The 19478-nt window shown below is 37.5% G+C and overlaps 1 protein-coding gene across 6 annotated transcripts in view; it reads right to left on the bottom strand.

Annotated features, from left to right (window-relative positions):
- EML4 (echinoderm microtubule associated protein like 4) overlaps positions 1-19478 on the bottom strand; it is a 152005-nt gene that overhangs the window by 50042 nt on the left and 82485 nt on the right. For 3 of the 6 annotated variants that reach the window (XM_014950936.1, XM_014950935.1, XM_014950933.1), the window contains exons 3-7: positions 11831-11960; positions 6243-6416; positions 4018-4146; positions 926-951; positions 442-474 (exon numbers count right to left, since the gene is read on the bottom strand). In XM_014950936.1, coding sequence (XP_014806422.1) covers positions 442-474; positions 926-951; positions 4018-4146; positions 6243-6416; positions 11831-11960 — 492 coding nt within the window. The remainder of the gene's footprint in view (positions 1-441; positions 475-925; positions 952-4017; positions 4147-6242; positions 6417-11830; positions 11961-19478) is intronic. The other 3 variants (XM_014950934.1, XM_014950937.1, XM_014950938.1) reach the window with 3 other exon arrangements.

Here is a 19478-nt window from a genome sequence, read left to right as displayed (position 1 = left end):
TTTAGAAGAGACTCATTCTTCATTTTAGGAGACTATATTAAAACCTTCAGTCTCTGTTCTTGTCTAATCACTGTGTATATGTTGTAATATTGGCAAGACAGAAAGCTGAGATAAAACAAATCTTTTAGTTGGCAGTTCTTAATATTCTGATATCTTAAGCAACAATGCAAGACTTCTAGAACCTTATTTGAGCACACATTCCTCTCTGAGGAAACTATGCATGTAGTAATTTATTTTAGACTACCCCCAAATAATCCCCACATAACCTACAATGTGCATATGTATATATACTTCCATAATAAGAAAGCTGAAATACTTATTTAAATGCTCAAAGTTTTAAAGTCATCACGCACTGATGCTCTTTGATGGTGAAAAGCCAAATAAAAGATTTGTAACAGCGCTAAATTAGAAAGCGACCAAAGGGCATAGCTTAATTCTTACCTTGGCTGTTTTTTTCACGAGTTGACATTTTTGCTGGTTATGGGACAGAAATAAAATATCTTAAAACTATTTCTAAAGTCTTACTCATACCTGCTTGGATGAAGACTGGCACATAGGTCAAAACTTAAGATCTTTGTTTTCATAACCTCTCTCTATTTATGCACATACACACAGAGAAAATAATCAAAAACGCTTATTGTTTCATAAAAGTAAAACAGATCTTCCCACCACCCACCAAAAATTTCTGTCCTTCCTAAAGATCTAATCTGATGAGGCATTTCTCTGTAATTTCAAAGATCATTACATAGGTCTTGAGTAACACTGGACCAGATTAATTCCTGGAGTAATTATTAATGTTATTTTAGCTCTATATCCCTGTTTCATAAGCATACGTCCCAATGTACTTATTTACAGAAAATACTATTCAGAAAAAGCAAGTATTTTCAACTTCATCCAGTATTTAAAAATAAAGGTCTTTATTTACCTTGGCTGACGATGACATCTTTGTGCCTAAGGAAAAATTCAAAGTAATATCATTAATAATATGTGAAGTGCTTATCAAGCCAATACCATCTAGTTTTTACACATTATTGCATTTGGCAATCAGATTCTGTGTACAGAGTCACTGTAGTATAAGATGCTAAATAACTAATCTTACTAATCATAGTGCATTTTTACCCATATATTATTTTATGCAGTTCACTGTATACTTCATACAACTTAAAGGCTATGGTAAGGCTTCCTAAGAATTAATGTGATAACAACAAAAAGCTTTTAAAATGGAGGGTATATTCCTTGTGCGTGGAAAATTCCATTTTGAGAGAGCAAACTTGTAATAAACCAAATGTTTTAAGCTGCCAAATACCCTCAAGCCTGCATGCAAAGCATTTAACACCTGTCAAAATAAGCTGTCAGCACACAACAACACAAATTTTTCTAGGAATTAACCCTGTTGGACACATGGATTAAATGTAAGCAAGTTGCAATTTCATTTAAACTGGATCCACACATCATTACTGGATGTAAAACACAAAGTCTTCAAAGCAGCTGAGACGTCTCTCCTCGCCAGAGCCAGAAATTAACAACTCACAAAAAACCCTCAATTTTTTTTTTTTCTGTGCAAAGAAATACTGATTTCCAGCATCAGAGCTACTTCTTACCAGAATAACACTCCTTGACGGAAGAATGTATTACATAAAAAACCCCTCTTGAATTCATTTGAAATTCAGCAGAAAGGTATGAGTGGCATCCAGTATTTTTAGCTGGATGGAGGTCAAATTTTTGTAACAGTGACAAAGGGTCAAGCATATGCATGAGGAAAGCCATCTCTGACTATTGGTAGAATTACCCTTCACCACACTGCCTAATGAAAAATTAAAACTGGATTGCCAGTCTTGCCTGAAAAATGCTGAATGATGGGCTGCTGTGGGAACCCTCTTACTTCTTATGGCTTTATCAGCCTGATTTACAGCTCAGTGCTGCCTTAAAGACTGAGCTTACTAAACAAAGTTCATCTCCTGGGCTGGTGGTGCAAGGCATATGTAAAACATTTCTGTCCTGGGGCCCACATTAGGGGCTGAATTCTGTTCCCTTGCAAAAGATGTGGGTAACTTCAGGCAGATTAGGCCAACATTTCTTAATTGGGAATCACAAATGTAATACAATGATATGCCTATGCACAACATCAATCAGTTCTTCTAGAAAATGGGCACACAGGGTGTGAGCAAGAAATGAGTTTTAATATGTGCTCTTGAATGCAAATACTGCTTTTATTATGAATCTGAGCATAAGAACAAGGTACACAAACAACACCCAGTCTTTAATCAGATGATGGTCTACGATTAATAATGTTTGAAGCTCTGGGGTTTTTGCCAGACACTTTAAGAAACAAGAGCTTCAAGTTTTAAACAGACAACGATAACAATAATTAATCCTAGTCTTTCCTTGTAGGCTCTTTTGTTAGATACCTGATTTTTTTTTCTACAATAGAGATTGTAGAAGGGCAGCATTTAATATTTCTTTTAGAAAATAATCAGAACCACAGGAAAATGAAACAAGATACCTCTACTTTGACCATGCCTGAACCAAGATACAAAATGCCAATAGAAGTCAAATTTATTTTTTATTATTAGCAAATTTGAAGTATATACCACATTGTGAAAGATGTTTTAGTATCTTGACAAAACCCAAGAAACTTGATAAGTACAAATCAAGACGGAAGCTTTTCTAATTTCAAAATATTATCTAGCAGTACCCTGCTCTGATCTAAATTGCCAAAGGGCTTTTAAATTCCAACGTGAAAACCAATCATAAAAATAAAATAAATACTTGCAAAATATGTAACCCATAATCCCTCACACACAGCACTTCACTGCTCTGCAGAACTCTTCAGGCTAAGCAAAAAGCTTTTACTAAATGTGCCGATATCCACTCCCAAGATTAATTTAAGATGTTTGTGTTCTTCCCATTCCTAGGAAAGAAGGAATGCACTTGCACTGCTCTTGACTCTAAGGATGTATTTGATAGTCATATGTAAGCTAAGGAAAGCACTACAGACACGATCATAAAAAGACTAGAAATTACTCTGAAAGGTCTGAAGAGTTTTATTTGTCATAGTGGGAGGGGTTTTCAGGTAGTCCTGCCTTGGACCAGTTAATGGCTATTTGAATGAAGATTAATGAGCAGATGCATGAAATCTGCAGATGACATCTAGCTGGGGCAATCTCAGCAAATAGGAAAGGGGTCAGTAAAAAGTCAACACAATGACTTCAACAAATTCATCAAAATTTCAAAGTCAAAAAAAGAAACTAAGTGTGTAAGCATGAAGTGGGAAGCCCAATTGGCAAAGAGGACCCAATAAGTGGGTCACAACAGACCACAACAATGTGGAGTTACAGCAAAAATCAAACTCTTGTCCCTGTGCTGACGGGCAAAAGTAACTACTCTGTGCTGTTCATCCCTGGTGAGGCCTCCACTAGAGACCACACACTGAGAAAACCTCCTGCAGAAGAAGAGCACAAGAGGAATGATGGGCTACAGCACATCAACTACTGAAGATGAAGCTGAAAAGGAGATCCCTGCCTATTATCTAGAACCTGCAATCAAGAATCTGTTAAACAGTTAATTTGAGAAACCTACCTGAAATCATGAAAGTATACTCTTACTATTACAGTCTACATTAGAGACACAATTACTATGTCAAATCCAGTAAATTAACTTCAGGGAAATACGCTTGCATTTTCAATCAGTTTTACTTAGGAAAAAACTGGCTGGAAGCTTCACAACCGTGCCATTAAGCCATAAATCTTAACTGATACTGCATAATTCTGTTAACTCAAGTGGGCAACACTAAACTATATTTACATTTAAATTCTGCATTCACATTATATAATAATTTTAATATTCCACAGGCACCTGGAGTAGCACATTGGCAGGCTACTCAAGAAATTATTCCTGGTAAAAACAAAGAAGTAAATGGCTTTAGCATATACTTAAATAAGTTCAGTAAAATTATGCAATTTCATAATATTTTGACTCTAAAGTTCACTTGCTTCTCTGTACCAAACAGATACATACTTGTCTGCATTCTTTGCCACTTTTGATATTAATTTAGACGTCGATGCTACTCTCAGCAGCTTGTTACGACTGTCATCTGAACTTTCCCAAGCACTGTGAGGTTTTTCAGAAGTCAAGGATTTCTTTATGCTAGAAGAAACAAAAATATATTTTAAAATGACAAAATAATAAGATAACAGTAACTGGAATGGGTGTGCAACGGACAGATCAAGCAGCAGGAGACAAAAGCAGAGCTAGGTCTTCCTTCAAGCTGAAGCATGAAACAGGAAAAAAAAGATTAGTCAAAAATTTCTAACTGGATGAATGAAAACAATTGAGCAAGACAGTTGCCAAATGTTTTATCCATTTCCAAACACTCTTACATAAAGACTTGAACAAAATTACTCTCTACTTCATTACTATATTGCTAATGAATGTGGAAAAACAATGTGGATACACAGGGTATTAGCCTTGAAGAATAAATTATAAAAAAATATTATTAAAAAATAATCACAAAGGTAACAAAGAAAAGCAGATCTTTTTTCCCTCATTAACTGTTCACCAGCTTTAACACACTGATTTCTGAGGCAAACAGTTCTATCACATTAGAGTTGCATATGGCTGTTTTGCAGACAACACATTCTAAGCCACATTTATGGCTTTAATCTTTTTGAAATAAATGTCTGCAAACTTCTTGCATGAATAAGGCAAGTTAGGTTTGGCCCAATACTACAGACAATTAAATCCATGAATCCTGATACAATTTTTCAGCACTCTTACTGTAGTCAATTTACACTTATGGGAACCTGCAAGTTCTGCAGTCACTAGTTCATTAGTTTCACACACAGCTTAATCATGGAAAACATGTTCAAAAGCGATCTAGCTCAAAATTATACATCAGCCAGCTCATTTAGAGCCTGAATATGTCCTGCTAACAGTATTATACTTCATCCCGTCAGAAATGCTTTTTGCAGGATTAAGTCTTGAACTGCAACCTTAGAAATGGCAAGCTCCTTCCACAGCACCTCAAGAAGCTGAAAGGTCCTGCGACAAACAAGTTAATCAAATCAAGTTAAACCATTAGGATACAAAAAAAGCCATTTATTTTTTTCCCCACACTGCAAAAGATTAGTAAGCGAGACTTCAGACAAACATCTTTAAAGTCAGATACCAGGCAGGAGAAAAACAGGCCACAAGTTCAGCTTCAGACAACTTAAGAGTTTGTGCAAGACACGGAGACAGAGCCTTTATGGAGTGTTATAACATGCATCAGTCAAGTGAAAGTTTAAATATTTATTAGAGTTGCGAATCCGAGCAATGCAAGACAACATAATCTTGTGAACTACAGTAAATTTCAGAAAAATAAATTTCATTTATTTAAGCGCTTGCTTCAGTTTCCTAAATGCCAAACAGTAGAAGAAAATTTCACACCTTCCAAAACAATAAGGTGACAGGGATCCAAACAAAGAAAAAAGAAACCACACTAAGTGGTCTGCATGGTTCTGAAACTCAGAAATAATCACCCAAATCTTAAAATCCATTTCTGTGATTTTAAAAAGCCATTACAAAAAAAAAAAAGTACCATCTTTTCTGTGCCTAATTCCCACAAAAATAAGTGGGAACTGAAAGGCAATCCTAAATAAACTTCTACGTTCAGTCAAGTCAAGCAGTTCTTTGTTTTGGGTGTAAAACCAGAGCTTCACTGATGTAAAGGATCAGAATAAAACTGAAGTGAACCACCCTGCAACCTAGCAGGGGTTGAGAAGGGAAGAGCCACAAAAAAAACCCAAACTGCAGTCACTGTATAGAATAATTTGAGAAGAAAACTCCCAGAGGAAGAGTTGTAATGATACTAGTATTAAACAATTGTTATTACGAGAGGTAGTAAACGGCCATGTGCAAATACACTCCACAGTTCAGCTATGCCAGATAAAACCTATGGAGTCATCATTAAATATTTTGGAGTAATGACTGATTAGAGGTAATTATCTATTAGGATTTCAATCACAGGGAATAAAAAGCCCCTTTGTAATCTTAAAAATTTACTCAAAGAAAAATTGCATTTTTATGCATTTGCTCTGTTGTAATGCATGCTGAATGCATCGTCTCTAGCACAAAAAAAAAGATAAATCAAACATTTTTAACTTGATCATGAGATTGGAACTATTTCACATGACTTGTTGTCAAATATGAACTCAGTATCATTACAATCATCTTCTAGTTCTGTACTGTGGTACTGTGAAAACCTTTTAGCTGGAGCAGAACTCTTGTTTTCTTGAGTTTGCCTGTGTGTTTGCGGAGTCTGTGAGGAGGGCTGGGGAGAAGGTGATGCTTGAGTTTGTGGACTTTGATCATTAGAATGAGATTCCTCTTTTTTTTCTTTCTGTCCTGGAGGTTTTTCCTTCTTTTTTTCTGTACCGCTGTAAAATAAAGTATAACAAAGGAGGAAAAAAAAAAAAAGAGATCAAGCAAATAAATTTAAAAGTGGGACAAAATGCCCTCTGTGAAGAGATGGGGGAACATGTAACTACTTACTATACATAACCCAAAAGAACGCTTCGATTATTTCTCACTCTCTTCAGCTTAGCGTTTTGCTAAAACAAGATTTATTCATAAGCTCCAAAAAATAAAAAAGGTGAAGGAGGCACGGAATATTACTTTCTTATTTTTACTGTGTAGTTGCACTAAGTTACTAAGTTTACTCTGGTTTTAAAATGAATACAGCTTTGATTTAAGCATGTCCTTCATTTGGGGGTGCTTCTACAGCATTCAAAGCTGACACAAGTCGATGCACCACCAGTCTGCTGTCCCTCAGGAAAAAAATATAAAATAATCATCCTGTGTCTCAGCTCACTGCCTGCCTTTCCGTGCTGCCAGCCAAGGCTCACTGCAAGCAAAGGGCAGGGGTGTGACCTGAACTATCTCCAATTAACTTAAGCCTGCCATGAAACTATACCCCCCTCTCTCTCCCTCCCTCTCTGTATTCTGGGCTTGCATGGTACCGCTTATCTTTGCGCTATCACCCAGAGAGTGAAATGCTGTTACTGGTCCCTTGGCTCTCCCTGGCTGCACCAGAGCTCCAAGGAAATCATCCCTGAAAACTCATCACCGTTTTGATCCGTAGTTGACTAACATCAGACCGTCTTACCACTTCTTTAATGCTTTCAGTAAACAAGAGCTAAGAATATATCTTTGTTTTCACAGTGCTGTATGTATTTGGTTAACATTTGAAAAAGCCTTAAATACATGTCATTAACAACCTTAAATTCATTATGAACCCAACCAAACGTCTACTAAATAAAGATTAATTAAAAGTCTCTTTATAAAATAGCATTCTTTGCAATATACTGAATCACACAAACAATAGCAGGACCTGAAAAAGAAGATTATTCTGTAGTACACCACCTTTTTCTTTTTTAAGATAGAAAAAAACACCTTCCAAGATGATTTCTCAGTGTACAAACACAGCAAGATCCAAACACTGGCTAAAAAGGAAAAACAAAGATTTTTCTCTCAGGTTCAAACCTGCAAAGTAAAAAAGAAATAGTAACTTTCTGAAGGGGAGAATCTAGATTTCTATTCCATCTCACCAATTCCCCCCTCAAACCTTTGTAGAATCTTAATTATTTCTGTTTCTATTTAATTTTCCCCACAAAACAATGAAAACCAGTAATGCAATATCCAAAATAAATGAATAAAAATGGCCCCCAGATTTTAATATAATGTTCATAGGACCCTCTTTTTTATTTGTTATTTCAATTAAAGTATATCATCTACCAACAAAAGAAAGTCTTATATGAGTTCAACTTCTCTTAATGCTTCCAAAGAAGCATCGAAGAACAAGTCAAAACATGAAAAATAATATAAAACCCAAAATACATTCATAATGATCACTCAGGATTTCTTCCATAAACCATGTTAACTAGTTAAAAATGTCAGTATAACCCAAAGTTACATTTTCTTTTCAGAAAAACAGTTGAAAACAAACCAGAAAGAGCTTTCACATTTCTTGAGGGAATGTGTGTGATAATAGAGAACAAAGCTTGAAGAACTGTGGGGTTTTGGTTAATAATTTATAGCCAGAAGTCCTTAACTAACTAGAAGCATAAAAATTATTGTTATTTTTTAATCAGAAGACTTAGCTTGCATTGCTGGATTCAAAAGCATGGTATGCAATCTTAATATTTTCGTAGTCTGTGGCAAGAAATTAAGTACAATGAAATAAATTCTTGGAACCTTTTGTCACTAAAGAAAACAATAATCTCTATTCCTGCTCCGACAGGTATGGTGATAGACCTCTGCATTCACTCTCCCATATACAGCCAAATAACTGTAAAAGAGATGAGGAATGCAGGAGAAAAGAGGACACAGAAACCCAATTACTTCTTTAACTCTAGCTGGCAAGTCTACACAGTCCTTCTTGGTCAGAACAACGGCTCACCTGGCACCATGTTCTCTCTCTGATAGTGGCATAAAAGAGCTCTTCAGTGAGGCCATTATCTGAAATCCCTTTCCCCATACTTTTTCTAATATCCTGTTTATGATGACACACTAGCAATCCTGCAATTCACCTCTGCATTCCTCCAGCACTCTCAGGTGAATGCTACCCACCATCAGTAGTGTATCACCTAACTTACCAATTTGGTCTCCTATTTTCTGTGTTCTTACCCAAAATAATTCACCTCATCTGATCCAGCTCCTAGAAAACACAGCATGGTCTCCTAGAAATTCAGCTGGGAATCTCTTCAACGTCTTATTGAGCTTGTCAGCTGTGGACTATCTGTTTCACCCTTTGCCATTAGGTTCACTCCTTAATTTCTCTTTTGGCCATGAGAGCCACTGGACCATTCTGGTTTCTCCGAGTTGCAGCACAAAGTACACCTTGGTTTCCAACATAGTGCTTTTATCTAACATCAGGTTGCAAGTAGGCTTCTTTTTTTTGACTGCCATTTTAATGTGACAGTGAATTATGCAGACATGTGGCAGTTTTGGTATTGAATATCTTTGTGCTGAATTTATTTGGTTTGCTCCTCCTGTTAAATTCTTCAGCTTAATTGTATTATGACTGCTATTACAGAGCGGCTCTCCCACTAATATCTCTTGAACTAGGTCTTGTGCAACAACTGAAACCAAATCAAGAACAGTACCTTTTCTTGTGGGTTTCTAAAGATTAGTTGTTCTGGGAAGCAGTTATTTAATGCATCCAAAAATTCTTTCCTAATCCCCTCTCGATGAGCCATTTCTTCAGTTTACATGTGAGTAGTTGAGATCTATTACTATCTGTCCTAATTTTGCAGATTCTCTAATCTCACTTAACACAAATGTTTCAGCCTTTGGACCACAACACATTGGCAGCTACTGCGGAGGGTGGTCATTCTGAAACTTGAAGACTATTCTTACCAGAAGCTGTTTTCAGAAGAACGTTCAGTCCTAAAGAAAATGATCAAGCATTTGGAAGAGTCAATTGCAGTACGAAGTACAAACCTGTTTCCAACTCCAGTGATAATACAAGGTATGCAGCGTGGTTTTCATTTTAAAGTATTCCAACACCTCTATGGCAATTCAGTTCCAGAATACAGGGCTGAAATTCTGTCAACACACATGTGACTTCATCTCTGTCAATGGGACATCATCTACCTGTTGTTTGTGGTACATCCCTGGGCTCTGGTTTAGCGATAACTGATATTTTAGAATACCTTTGTCGAAATCAGATGTGCTGCTGTTGTGCAGCTACTGAGCCTTCAGATCAAGAACAAGGATTAAACAGTCCAGGAAATGAAACAAAAGGAATTCTGAGAGATGGCAGGTCTACAGAGGCCAGAGCCCCAGAAATGTACAATATTAAGACTGCACAAAATACTGACACTAAGCTTCAACAACAATAACAGTTTAGACACAAATAGACCTTCTGTTATTTGTGACCAGATGTATGGCTATATATATTTAGAACATGAGAAACTATAGGCAGGTTATGGGGGCTGGTTGGTAGCCAAAGTGTAATTCTACATCAACAGATGACTACATCTACCAGCCAAGATGTTCTCCTTGGGCATCATTCCTTTTCAACTGTGACAAGAATGTTAGAAATAGACATGTCTACGCTAACTTTAAGGAAATGGGACTACTATTGACATTCACTTATGTGAATGCCAATACTAGTGTCTCCAACTAGGAACACTATTTAGTACTAAACAGTTTTGCTGTTGTTAAAAACACACACCCACAAAGCCTTAGATTTGCCCTTTTCTTTTACCTTTCTTGAGCTAGTAATTTTACAAAAGGCCAACTCTGTTTTCTTCCAAATACCAAATAAATTTCAAGGAAGAGTGTCTAAAGACAGGAGAATGAAATGAACTGCTGAAAAGGAAACTAAAGAGGGGACTTAAGCCTTCCTAAAACAAGCCTTGAAGAAGGGAGTCACGTATCTTCAGATGTGTTGAAAGCACCAGAACCTCCCCTGGAAAGTTACTTGGGTGCCTGAGGTGAGCTGCCCTCTGCGTATTAAGGCTTTCCTCTTTTGGCCTATCCAGGTCTCCTTTTAAAGACCTTAACTCAGATGAAAGAGATGCTGGCCACTCCACTCTGCTCTTCTTCTGTACTCAAGTGTTGAGCAGCCAATGAATCAAGAAGGTGATTCAGCACAAATGCAAGCTGAACAACACGGGAACCGGACTGGCTCTCATCAAAGTGCCAAGAGCCGCAGGCGTAAGATTAATGGAAAAGTGCTAACTAAGAAATACCTTCCTGCAGGAATGTCTTTTGTCCCAGTGCCTGTCACATTAGCAGATAGAGACATAAAGTGATCCCTTTCTGATTTATTATTAAAAAGTAAACATAAGGATTCAATAAAAAGAAAGATACGCAATGCTACACAATGGAGACGAGAGAAGAGCAGGGCATTACCCTCGCTTTCCAAATTCCAAAGGCCACTAAAGCTTTTTCTCGTGTTCTCATACAGTTTATGTTTGCATACAGCATTTCTATTCTCTAAAGTATATCATTTCCCTGTCTTCTTGTACAGTACAGTATTTACATTCACACTAGAAGACAAACCAGCCACTGGAGTTCCCAGAGTACTCTGTAGAGGCAAAGAATTTGTTCACATAATGTACCACAGTTACACATTAGAGTATTCTCTGTCCTGTGTCTGTATCTGGCAGCCTGCTCTTCACAATAAATAGAAATAGGTGCAAAGCCATGTAATCACTATCTAACAGAAGAAGTAGTTATACAAAAACTGTTTACTGTATGCAGAGGAAACCATTAAATGCAGGGGAAAAGCTACTGTTATTGCTTACCTCATTTAACTTAACTCTGCACATTTGAGATTTGATACAGATATTCTTCATAAAGACTAAGTAGCTATATTTTGGGTTAATATTTTCTACACAAAAATGTAAACTTTTATCTTACACAATTCACTATTGTTTCATAGTTATTTTGCTATTGCCTACTATTTACCATCCAGACAATGAAGTCAGTTTTGTCCTTTAATTTCCTTGAAAAAAAATAAACATGCAGATGAATACCAGAACAAAAAATTTTCCATTTTTATTGGAAATACATTTGCCCGCTCTGTCCCTTAGCGAGAATGCATTTTGGACACTATACTCTATAGAAATACTTTCCATTTGTGAATTCTTTTTAGAATCCTGCTGTAAGCAGCCCAACAAAATGGGCCATCTCCAAGGTTTATTTGTGCCTTACTAGACCCTCAGGAAGCTCTGATGAGGGTCATGCAAAGGCAAAAATCAAATTCTTGCTCTGTTTGGCTTAGATTATTATTTTTTTTCTTTAAAAAAAAAACAATTTAAATTTAATAAAAAGTCAGTACCTTTTTGCAGCAGATGAAAAAGTTTCTTTTCTGGCAACAGAAACAGAAGAACTGTGGCTTGTTTTCCTGCTTCCTGTACTCCCATTAGTTATACAGGACATCGAGATAGCTTCCCGGAGGCTTGGCTGACCTAGAAAAAAAAAAATAAAATTGCAGAACACAAGTTTTTACAGCTGTATCGAAAGATCCATCTGAAAAAAACAAAAGGTCTTAAATTGGACCTGGTATCACTTGGCAGCAGCCCCAGCATTCAGGACAACCATGTAGCGTGTAACCAGTGACATACATTCACAAAAGCCTTAACCTAGGCAGCAGGAGCAGAGAAACCTGGGACACTAAGGCAAGAATATGCTCCGATCGGGGTTAGCTTCTCTACAGCCAGGCTGCCAGCAAATACTTTAATTCAGTGACACGCCACATCTCTTTCCAGTTGTGATCCACAGGGAGAATTAGATTACAGCTAGGTTTGGGAAGCTGGTGGCTGCAACAGCTGTGTGACAGTAGATCTGTTTTGAACAACTCTGTTGTTCAAAATCATCACAGCTCAGCTAATATACCACATGAGGTTTGTTGCTTTCAGTTTGTTTGTTTTTCACTAAAGTTCAAAGAAGCTGCAAACAGAAGCCCCCTCTATACTGAAAGAATTAAGTTATTCAAGGGCTGTGATTCTAAGGATTCAAAAATCAAGTTTTTTTTCAGCTTGTTTTCAGCTGTCTTTTCCATGTTATAAAGGTATTGACGTTTCAGTAAATACGCTATGATCTAGTTATTAAGTTTCTGATCTAGTTTACTCTGTAGAACATCTGCCACAACCAGGGAACACCACAGAGTCCCTCTGGGGATGAATCAGGACTGTATCTGTGAAGAAGGCCGTTGTCTGTCAGATGCCCACTTCAGTCATTGCAGAAGTTTGAAACTATGCAGTGAATGTGGGAGGGGAAGGGACTGCAAGGAAGACGGGGGGAGCGAAGGCTCTTCTATTTAAAGATCTGAACACCAGCCTAGCAATCGGCTCCCAGACCTGCCTCTGCCACAGACCACCAGTGAAATACAAGGCATTTTACTCCAACCTGACATTTCACCCTTTCCCACTAACTGCATATCTCTCCTTTTTGCAGGCTTGCCTTATTTCTAAGGTCTTATTCAGAAACGAGTTTTGCCCCCGCCTCCCTCCCCAAAGTGCTAAACTTGTGCTTTTCCTCCCTGAAGCCCTGTCAAAAATCCCTGAGCTAACCTCACACGAAGCATCCAAAAATCCAGTGGTCACTGTTGACCCCATCTCGGTGCCACATCCCCGTTTCACAAACGGCAAGTTGTTACTGCACCTCGTCGGGCCGCGGCGTCCGGCCACTCTGACTGCAGCGACACGCACCAAGGGCACGACTGACAGGAAAATAACAGGTCTGTGTGCACGGCAGGCTTGGAATAGTGTGAGATAGATAAGGCATGAGGCCATACATTGAAGATAAAGATGAGGAGTGAAAAAGCAGCGGGGGAGAATGGACTGCTCTGTGCAGTCTGCGGGCAAACTCCCACGGATGCATCGTTTGAACAATACCAGCAATTTGGTCTGTTTGTCTCGTCGCAGCTCTATCAGGCAGGCCGAGAAGCAAATCCATCCTTATTTTAAACAAGCACTTCACAAAAGATACCCATCAAGGGAATATTAGGTTTCAGAACTATTTGGATGGCGGCAGAAACGCGCTGACCTGCGCTAACCATCCACGGCTTCAAACGCAGCCGGCAGCATGTGACCACATCTGAAATTCAGATCAGGAAAGCCAAAAGGGGCACGCGGAATATCCCAGGCAGAAATGAGAATAAAGGAACTCTGAAGAAAGTAAAGACACACTTAAATACAGAAACACTGCAAAGATCATTGTTGTTCTTCCCAAATTCTGCATAAATCAACTTTGTGTGATTCCTTCCAACTGCTACTTCTGGGACACCGTTTTATTTGCAATATACATGTTTTGAAAACAGATTTTAATTTAAAAGTTAATATACTGTACAAAGCCTCTAAAGCTCAAGAGATTTTTACCCCTCTGTGTAACTTAGATGCAAGAACAAAAGTGCAGGAGCTTTAAAAGCACTTTTAGTATTAGAAGACTATAAATTAGCTTCTTTTATTTTCAGTGACAAAGTAAATAATCTTCTTTGTGGAGATGCATAATATCAAGGCCTGTGATTCACTCTTGAACTGCATATGACCTTAACATCTCCGTCTGCTCATCGTAATAGATCAATGCCTCTCCAACCAGCATGACTCTGGCTTTCCAGAAACATGAATCAGGAGGCACAATAGCTGTATTTCTCAGTGCGGTGGGGAAAGCATTCAGCAGCAAGTGTGAAGAGCAGCAGCACTACAGACAGGGTACAGGAACTTAGTAAGATGGGGGGAAAAAAAGCTCCATTTTCTCAAGCAAGGAGCACGGTGCTATTTTGTTCTCCGATGGTATCTGGAATTCCCCCTACTAAATATGAAAAGTGTTAGTTGTTGCTGGCATCCAAGGACAAAACTGATGACAAATAAAACTGTACACCAATGCATACTCATGACAGGAATGTGCTCCGCTCCACGCAACTATGAATGCAATACTAATAATACTAATACTAATCATAATCACCCGTACTGCAGTTTTTGGGCTACTGGCTTTTCAGTAAAGTGGATGCTGATGGTAGATCTGCAGAGTACTTCCCAATTTCAAAGAAGGTTTTTGAACCAAAGTAAAATTTTTGTAAAATGATCACAATTACACATAACCCAGATCTCCTGAATCGTTCATTTCTTGAAAAAGTGACCGACACATTTGGCCACAGGTGAAAACATCAAGATGTAGGAAAAACTGCATTGGCAGATTTTTTAAAGTATCACAAATATATCAGGCTTTCTTACACTTCAGAACAAAATCTTGGTCAATCACAGTTGAGTGTACCATATTCAATGTGCAATAAAATGTAAAAACCAACAAAAACAATAGAGAAAAAACCAAAACAACAAAAAAAACCCTCCAAAACCCAAACAAACAAAAAACCAAAAAAAAACCCCAAAACAAAACAACAAGCCTCCCAAAATCCTAAACCTAACACGCCTAACAAAGAAGTCCCCTTCAAGGCTCTCTGTGTATTCCATTTTAACCAGATATTCAAAAGTGACCTTTAGAACACCTATTTTCAAAGGGGAAAAAAATTAAAAATTACTCTGCAACTGTACGTAAAGAAAACGTATTTACATTTCAAGCAGGGAAAAGGAAAGGCAATTTTAAGCCCTGTGCACACCCAGGCAGTGGAGTGGTGAAGCCTGGCTGCCTACAGGGTCAGGCACACACAACCAGGATCTTTCCAGGGACCAGGAGCCCAGGGAAGCCGACACACCGGTCCCAAACCAGCCAGAGCTCTCTCCGTGACTTTTACTCAGGGCGTCTCTACAGTCAAAAAATGTCAAAAATTAATAATGCTATAACTTTCTTCGCTGCAGAGATAGTCCTTCGCAGCAGTCAAGCAACTTTGCTGCAGAGCCCTGGGAAATACCAAAGCAGCACAGGAGAACAAAAATTCCAGATCAATAAACTACAACAATTGAGTTCTCCCAGCACTCGGATTGCACATCTCTGCCAATATCATGTCATACATCCCCTGCTAGCATAAACAGTCTGAAATTTGTCAGACTGAATAGTGCTCGGCTTTATCTGCTAGTTTGGAACAAAAGCCAGACATAAACTGAACATAAAATGAGAGCCAGTGTATGGTGACCAGGATTAAATCCAAATTGTCAGAGATCAAAGTGGTAACAAATGTCTTTTATGGCTAATGGATTCATCTCTGTTCTGATAATTTTCATAGAATAATATCTGTTGACTTCAAAAGAAGCATTTCATTAACATCTGTCAAGTATACAAGTGTGTGAATGAAAGATAAGTAGGATTAGAAAAAACAGACCACAATAAACCAAGAATCTATTTCCAACTCTTTATCAGCCTTGATTAGCTAAGTGGGGAAAAAGTGAAGCCAAGCTGTAAGAGACAGTGGTAAGTTTTGAAAATGTGCGTCCTGTGATAACATGATGGCTTTCTTTCCAAACATACATACAAGGTAGTAGAGCTGAGGATCAGTTAGTAATTCACTTCTTTTTCCCAAACCCAAAAGATACTGTTTTTTTTAATGTTAAAATATAGTTTATTACGTTATGACTTGTGTTAACTAGAACAATTTGCTTAATATCTTTGTTTGCTGATATCCTGATAGGTAAACTGCCTTTCTTCCAAAATAATACCAAACCCTTCTTTTCTCTTCTTCAGGTAATTTCAATTTAAAGTAAGTAGCTACAGCTACATTAAAATAAATTCTCTGGACACTTCAGCAAGTGGATTTAAAACAAAAAGCTCAACAAATTACATGTTGCCAAAAAAGTATTTACTTAGTGTTTTTCTTTAAGCTTGCCTTTTTTTTTTTTTAACAATATGATATACAATATCCAAGTCCTTCAACAACCTTAGAATACTTCCTTCTCAGAAAAAACTTGACAAAGATTTCTGTATTTCAAATATATTACACGCCTAGGGGCTTTATACAAATAAAACTGATGGCTTGAAGTAAAGAAACATAATTTAGCATTCTTACTAAAGAAGTGTTCAGTGTGTGTTCAACCACACTATTAGTCACCAGAGAACCCACACAGGTGAGCCGCAGAAAAACAGACTGAAACAGTTCTAAGTGTAGCAGAACATAAGATTTTATCTGCACTTCCTTCCTAAAATGAAGACATCAAAAATGAACTAGAAATTATGACAAATCCTAAACTCACTAGAATGTGATAGTAAATTGTACCAAAGCCATTTCAAAGGATGTCAAGTCCCTCGGTTCATGGAAGATGCTGGCAGAGAAATAGCTTGGGAGCACTAAAACTCTTTTAGAAAAGTGGACTGTATTCTGAAAGGTAGGGGGAAATTTCCTTCAGCATTTTGTTTTATTAAACTACTACACTTAGGTAGTAAGAGTCAAATTCTGATTGAGCCTTTTTATGTAGAAAAAAATATTCTTTTCTTCTGTAATGTTTGTTCATGTGCTAGGTCAGGGCGAGATACTAGTTCTCAAGTAATGACCAATATTAATCAGGAAAAAATAATTCAGTCCACTACCTATGAGTTATACTTTATCTTGTTTAATAATTCAATTTTAAGACAAAATTAAGTTTTTACAAACTTTGTTACTCTTACAACAACTATATCTAGCTGAAAGAATAAAATGCTTTTAACACTTTTTTTAATTTAAGCCCAATTTGACAAATCTCAACTGACAATTGCTATTAAACATACCTTATTTGTCAGTTCCTATTAAAAGGAAAGGAACTATCTGCATAGAGGCATGTTAATATGCAACAGTTGGAGACTATATAGCTAACGCGTAAACATCTTGAGATGCAAGTGAATCTCTCCCAATAGGTAGATAAATTGGCTACCACATTAAGAATAATTAAATATTTATTTAGAGATTTTCTACAAATTTTTTTATAGCTAGTGACTCAACCTGTCAACACATACATTTCTCACTATAACTGATCCTCCTAGAGACATAAAACTCCTAAGAATCTAGGGGAGCCATGTCCCTGCTCTGACACTTGACTCTTTGGGCCTACTACCCAGGGAAACCGAAGACTTCTTTGGCATGGGATGGCCAACTACTTATTCAAACCACACGGCCCTTTTCCTCCTCCCTCCCTACCATCTTATTATTTTGCCGTACTTTGCCTACTTCCTCAACCAACTGCCAAATGAGTGATACCCAAGCAGAGAAAACAAAACTTTAACTACGATAATCTGAAATAATTTGATGTACTCTGGCAAACAGTGATGAAAGAGTTACTCAAGTGTTAAAAGCAAAAAGAAGCTTCATTTGACAAAGTTAGTGGCACTGTTTAACTCTTCGAACACTGCAATTCTTAGTTTGAGAAGCATCATGGAGAACAGCAGAGTACTTCTTGGGAGAATTTGTGCCCACACTGTTCTAAAAAAAGCACACAAATGCAGAAAACATATCCAAAACTGTAAGAAGCATATGGAAAAATAATGCCACTTATTACCAGGACTGAAACACACTCCTCTACAATGCTCTGCGTCTTCCCCAATGCACAAGATTATTGTTACAGAAATTAAAAAAAAAAATAAAATTGAACTTCCTTCTTCTTCATTTCTCTTTCCTGAAACTTGGTTTAGCTGGTTAGTGACCCTTAGTTCATTAATAACCTCTAGATCCAAATTCTTTGAATAACGGAAAATATATGAAAACTTCAAGAATAGTAAGTATAACAGGAAAAAAAAAAAAGAAAATATTAAAGACAGAGGAGGAGATAGGAAAAATGGGGAAGAAATGCAGAAAAAATAATTTTAATGCAGAAAGAACAGATGGCACTAAAACCAGTACCTGGAAAATCCATTAAGACCTCAAGAGTATCATTATTTGTTATGTGAGCATACTGCCTGCAGACTTCAATTGGACTATTCCCATGAGTAAAATGACACATGTACAAGCTTGCCAAGTTAGTTTTAATATCGTGGATAAGAGCCTACATCCCACCTCTACCATAAGCATTTTCCTATCTACACTTACATTTTCTATTCCTTTAACATTTACTGATTAGACAATAAACTTGTACCCAGTTACTAGAGCAATTCTGCACATTAAATTGTGCTAAGATTAAAACCACAAATGCAAGACTATCTTATGCTTTCATTAATGAAATAAATTTCTGTTAATATAAAACAAAATTACTGAATGTTATTGAAATGAAACCATTGTTGAGATAAAGTAAAAATTACACCGCAAGTGCTTTGCTTACATTAGTGCAATGAGATGGAATTTGATGCAAGATACTACTTAGGATTTTTTCTCCTGAAGAGACATGCTATTTCACGTGAGAGAAGGGAGCAGGAAACCAAGGAAACTCTCTGGGTTCCTGTTATAAAAATCCACTGCACAAAGGAAATAAATAAATAAGTAAATAATCTGCATCCCCAATACATTGCTGCTTTTGCAGGTCCCCAAGATCACTTCTTTAAGTAGAATAAATAACCCTCAGTCTGCCAGCCTGCACTGCCATGGGAGACTCCTCTCTGCAAACTGCCATCCACTGCTTTAATTTCACTTCATGAGCTGAATTTGCATATGAGTTATTTGATATCAATTCTTGTCCAAGCACCAGGAAGTGTTCCTCCAAAGGTTTAACCTGTGACAAGCCTCCTCACTACTTCAGAGCCCAGAAAAAGGACATGAACTCTTTGTGTCTCTGCGGGCAGACATCCGATGTACTTTCTGGTAGATGGGCACTTTTTCGGGCAAGAGCTCAGACCCCAGTGACACAATTAGTCTGAGACATTTCACTTGTGCCATTGTGTGCCACAAACTTGTCTCCACACCCAGAGTCCGAGGGATGAATTCTCCTGTTACACACATTTTGACACCCTGGAAGTTTTTAATAGGTTTACCAGGCACCAGCTGTGAGCCAATCTATCTTGCTGGCAGCCACAAGTACCAGACTGCTTTATGCTTTCCTTTTCTTCAGTGTCCAGGTAATCTTTGTTTTTGGAATTTTTTGTGAATGTTAACAGCATCAATCATGCATCGGGAGCTGAGACATGTGGCAACAAGAGCA

This window comes from Calidris pugnax, unplaced genomic scaffold, assembly GCF_001431845.1.
Source record: "Calidris pugnax isolate Ruff unplaced genomic scaffold, ASM143184v1 scaffold24, whole genome shotgun sequence".
NCBI classification, from domain to species: domain Eukaryota; kingdom Metazoa; phylum Chordata; class Aves; order Charadriiformes; family Scolopacidae; genus Calidris; species Calidris pugnax.
The sequence above is the reverse complement of the archived record's forward strand: the minus strand, read 5'-3'. Positions and strand labels throughout refer to the sequence as shown.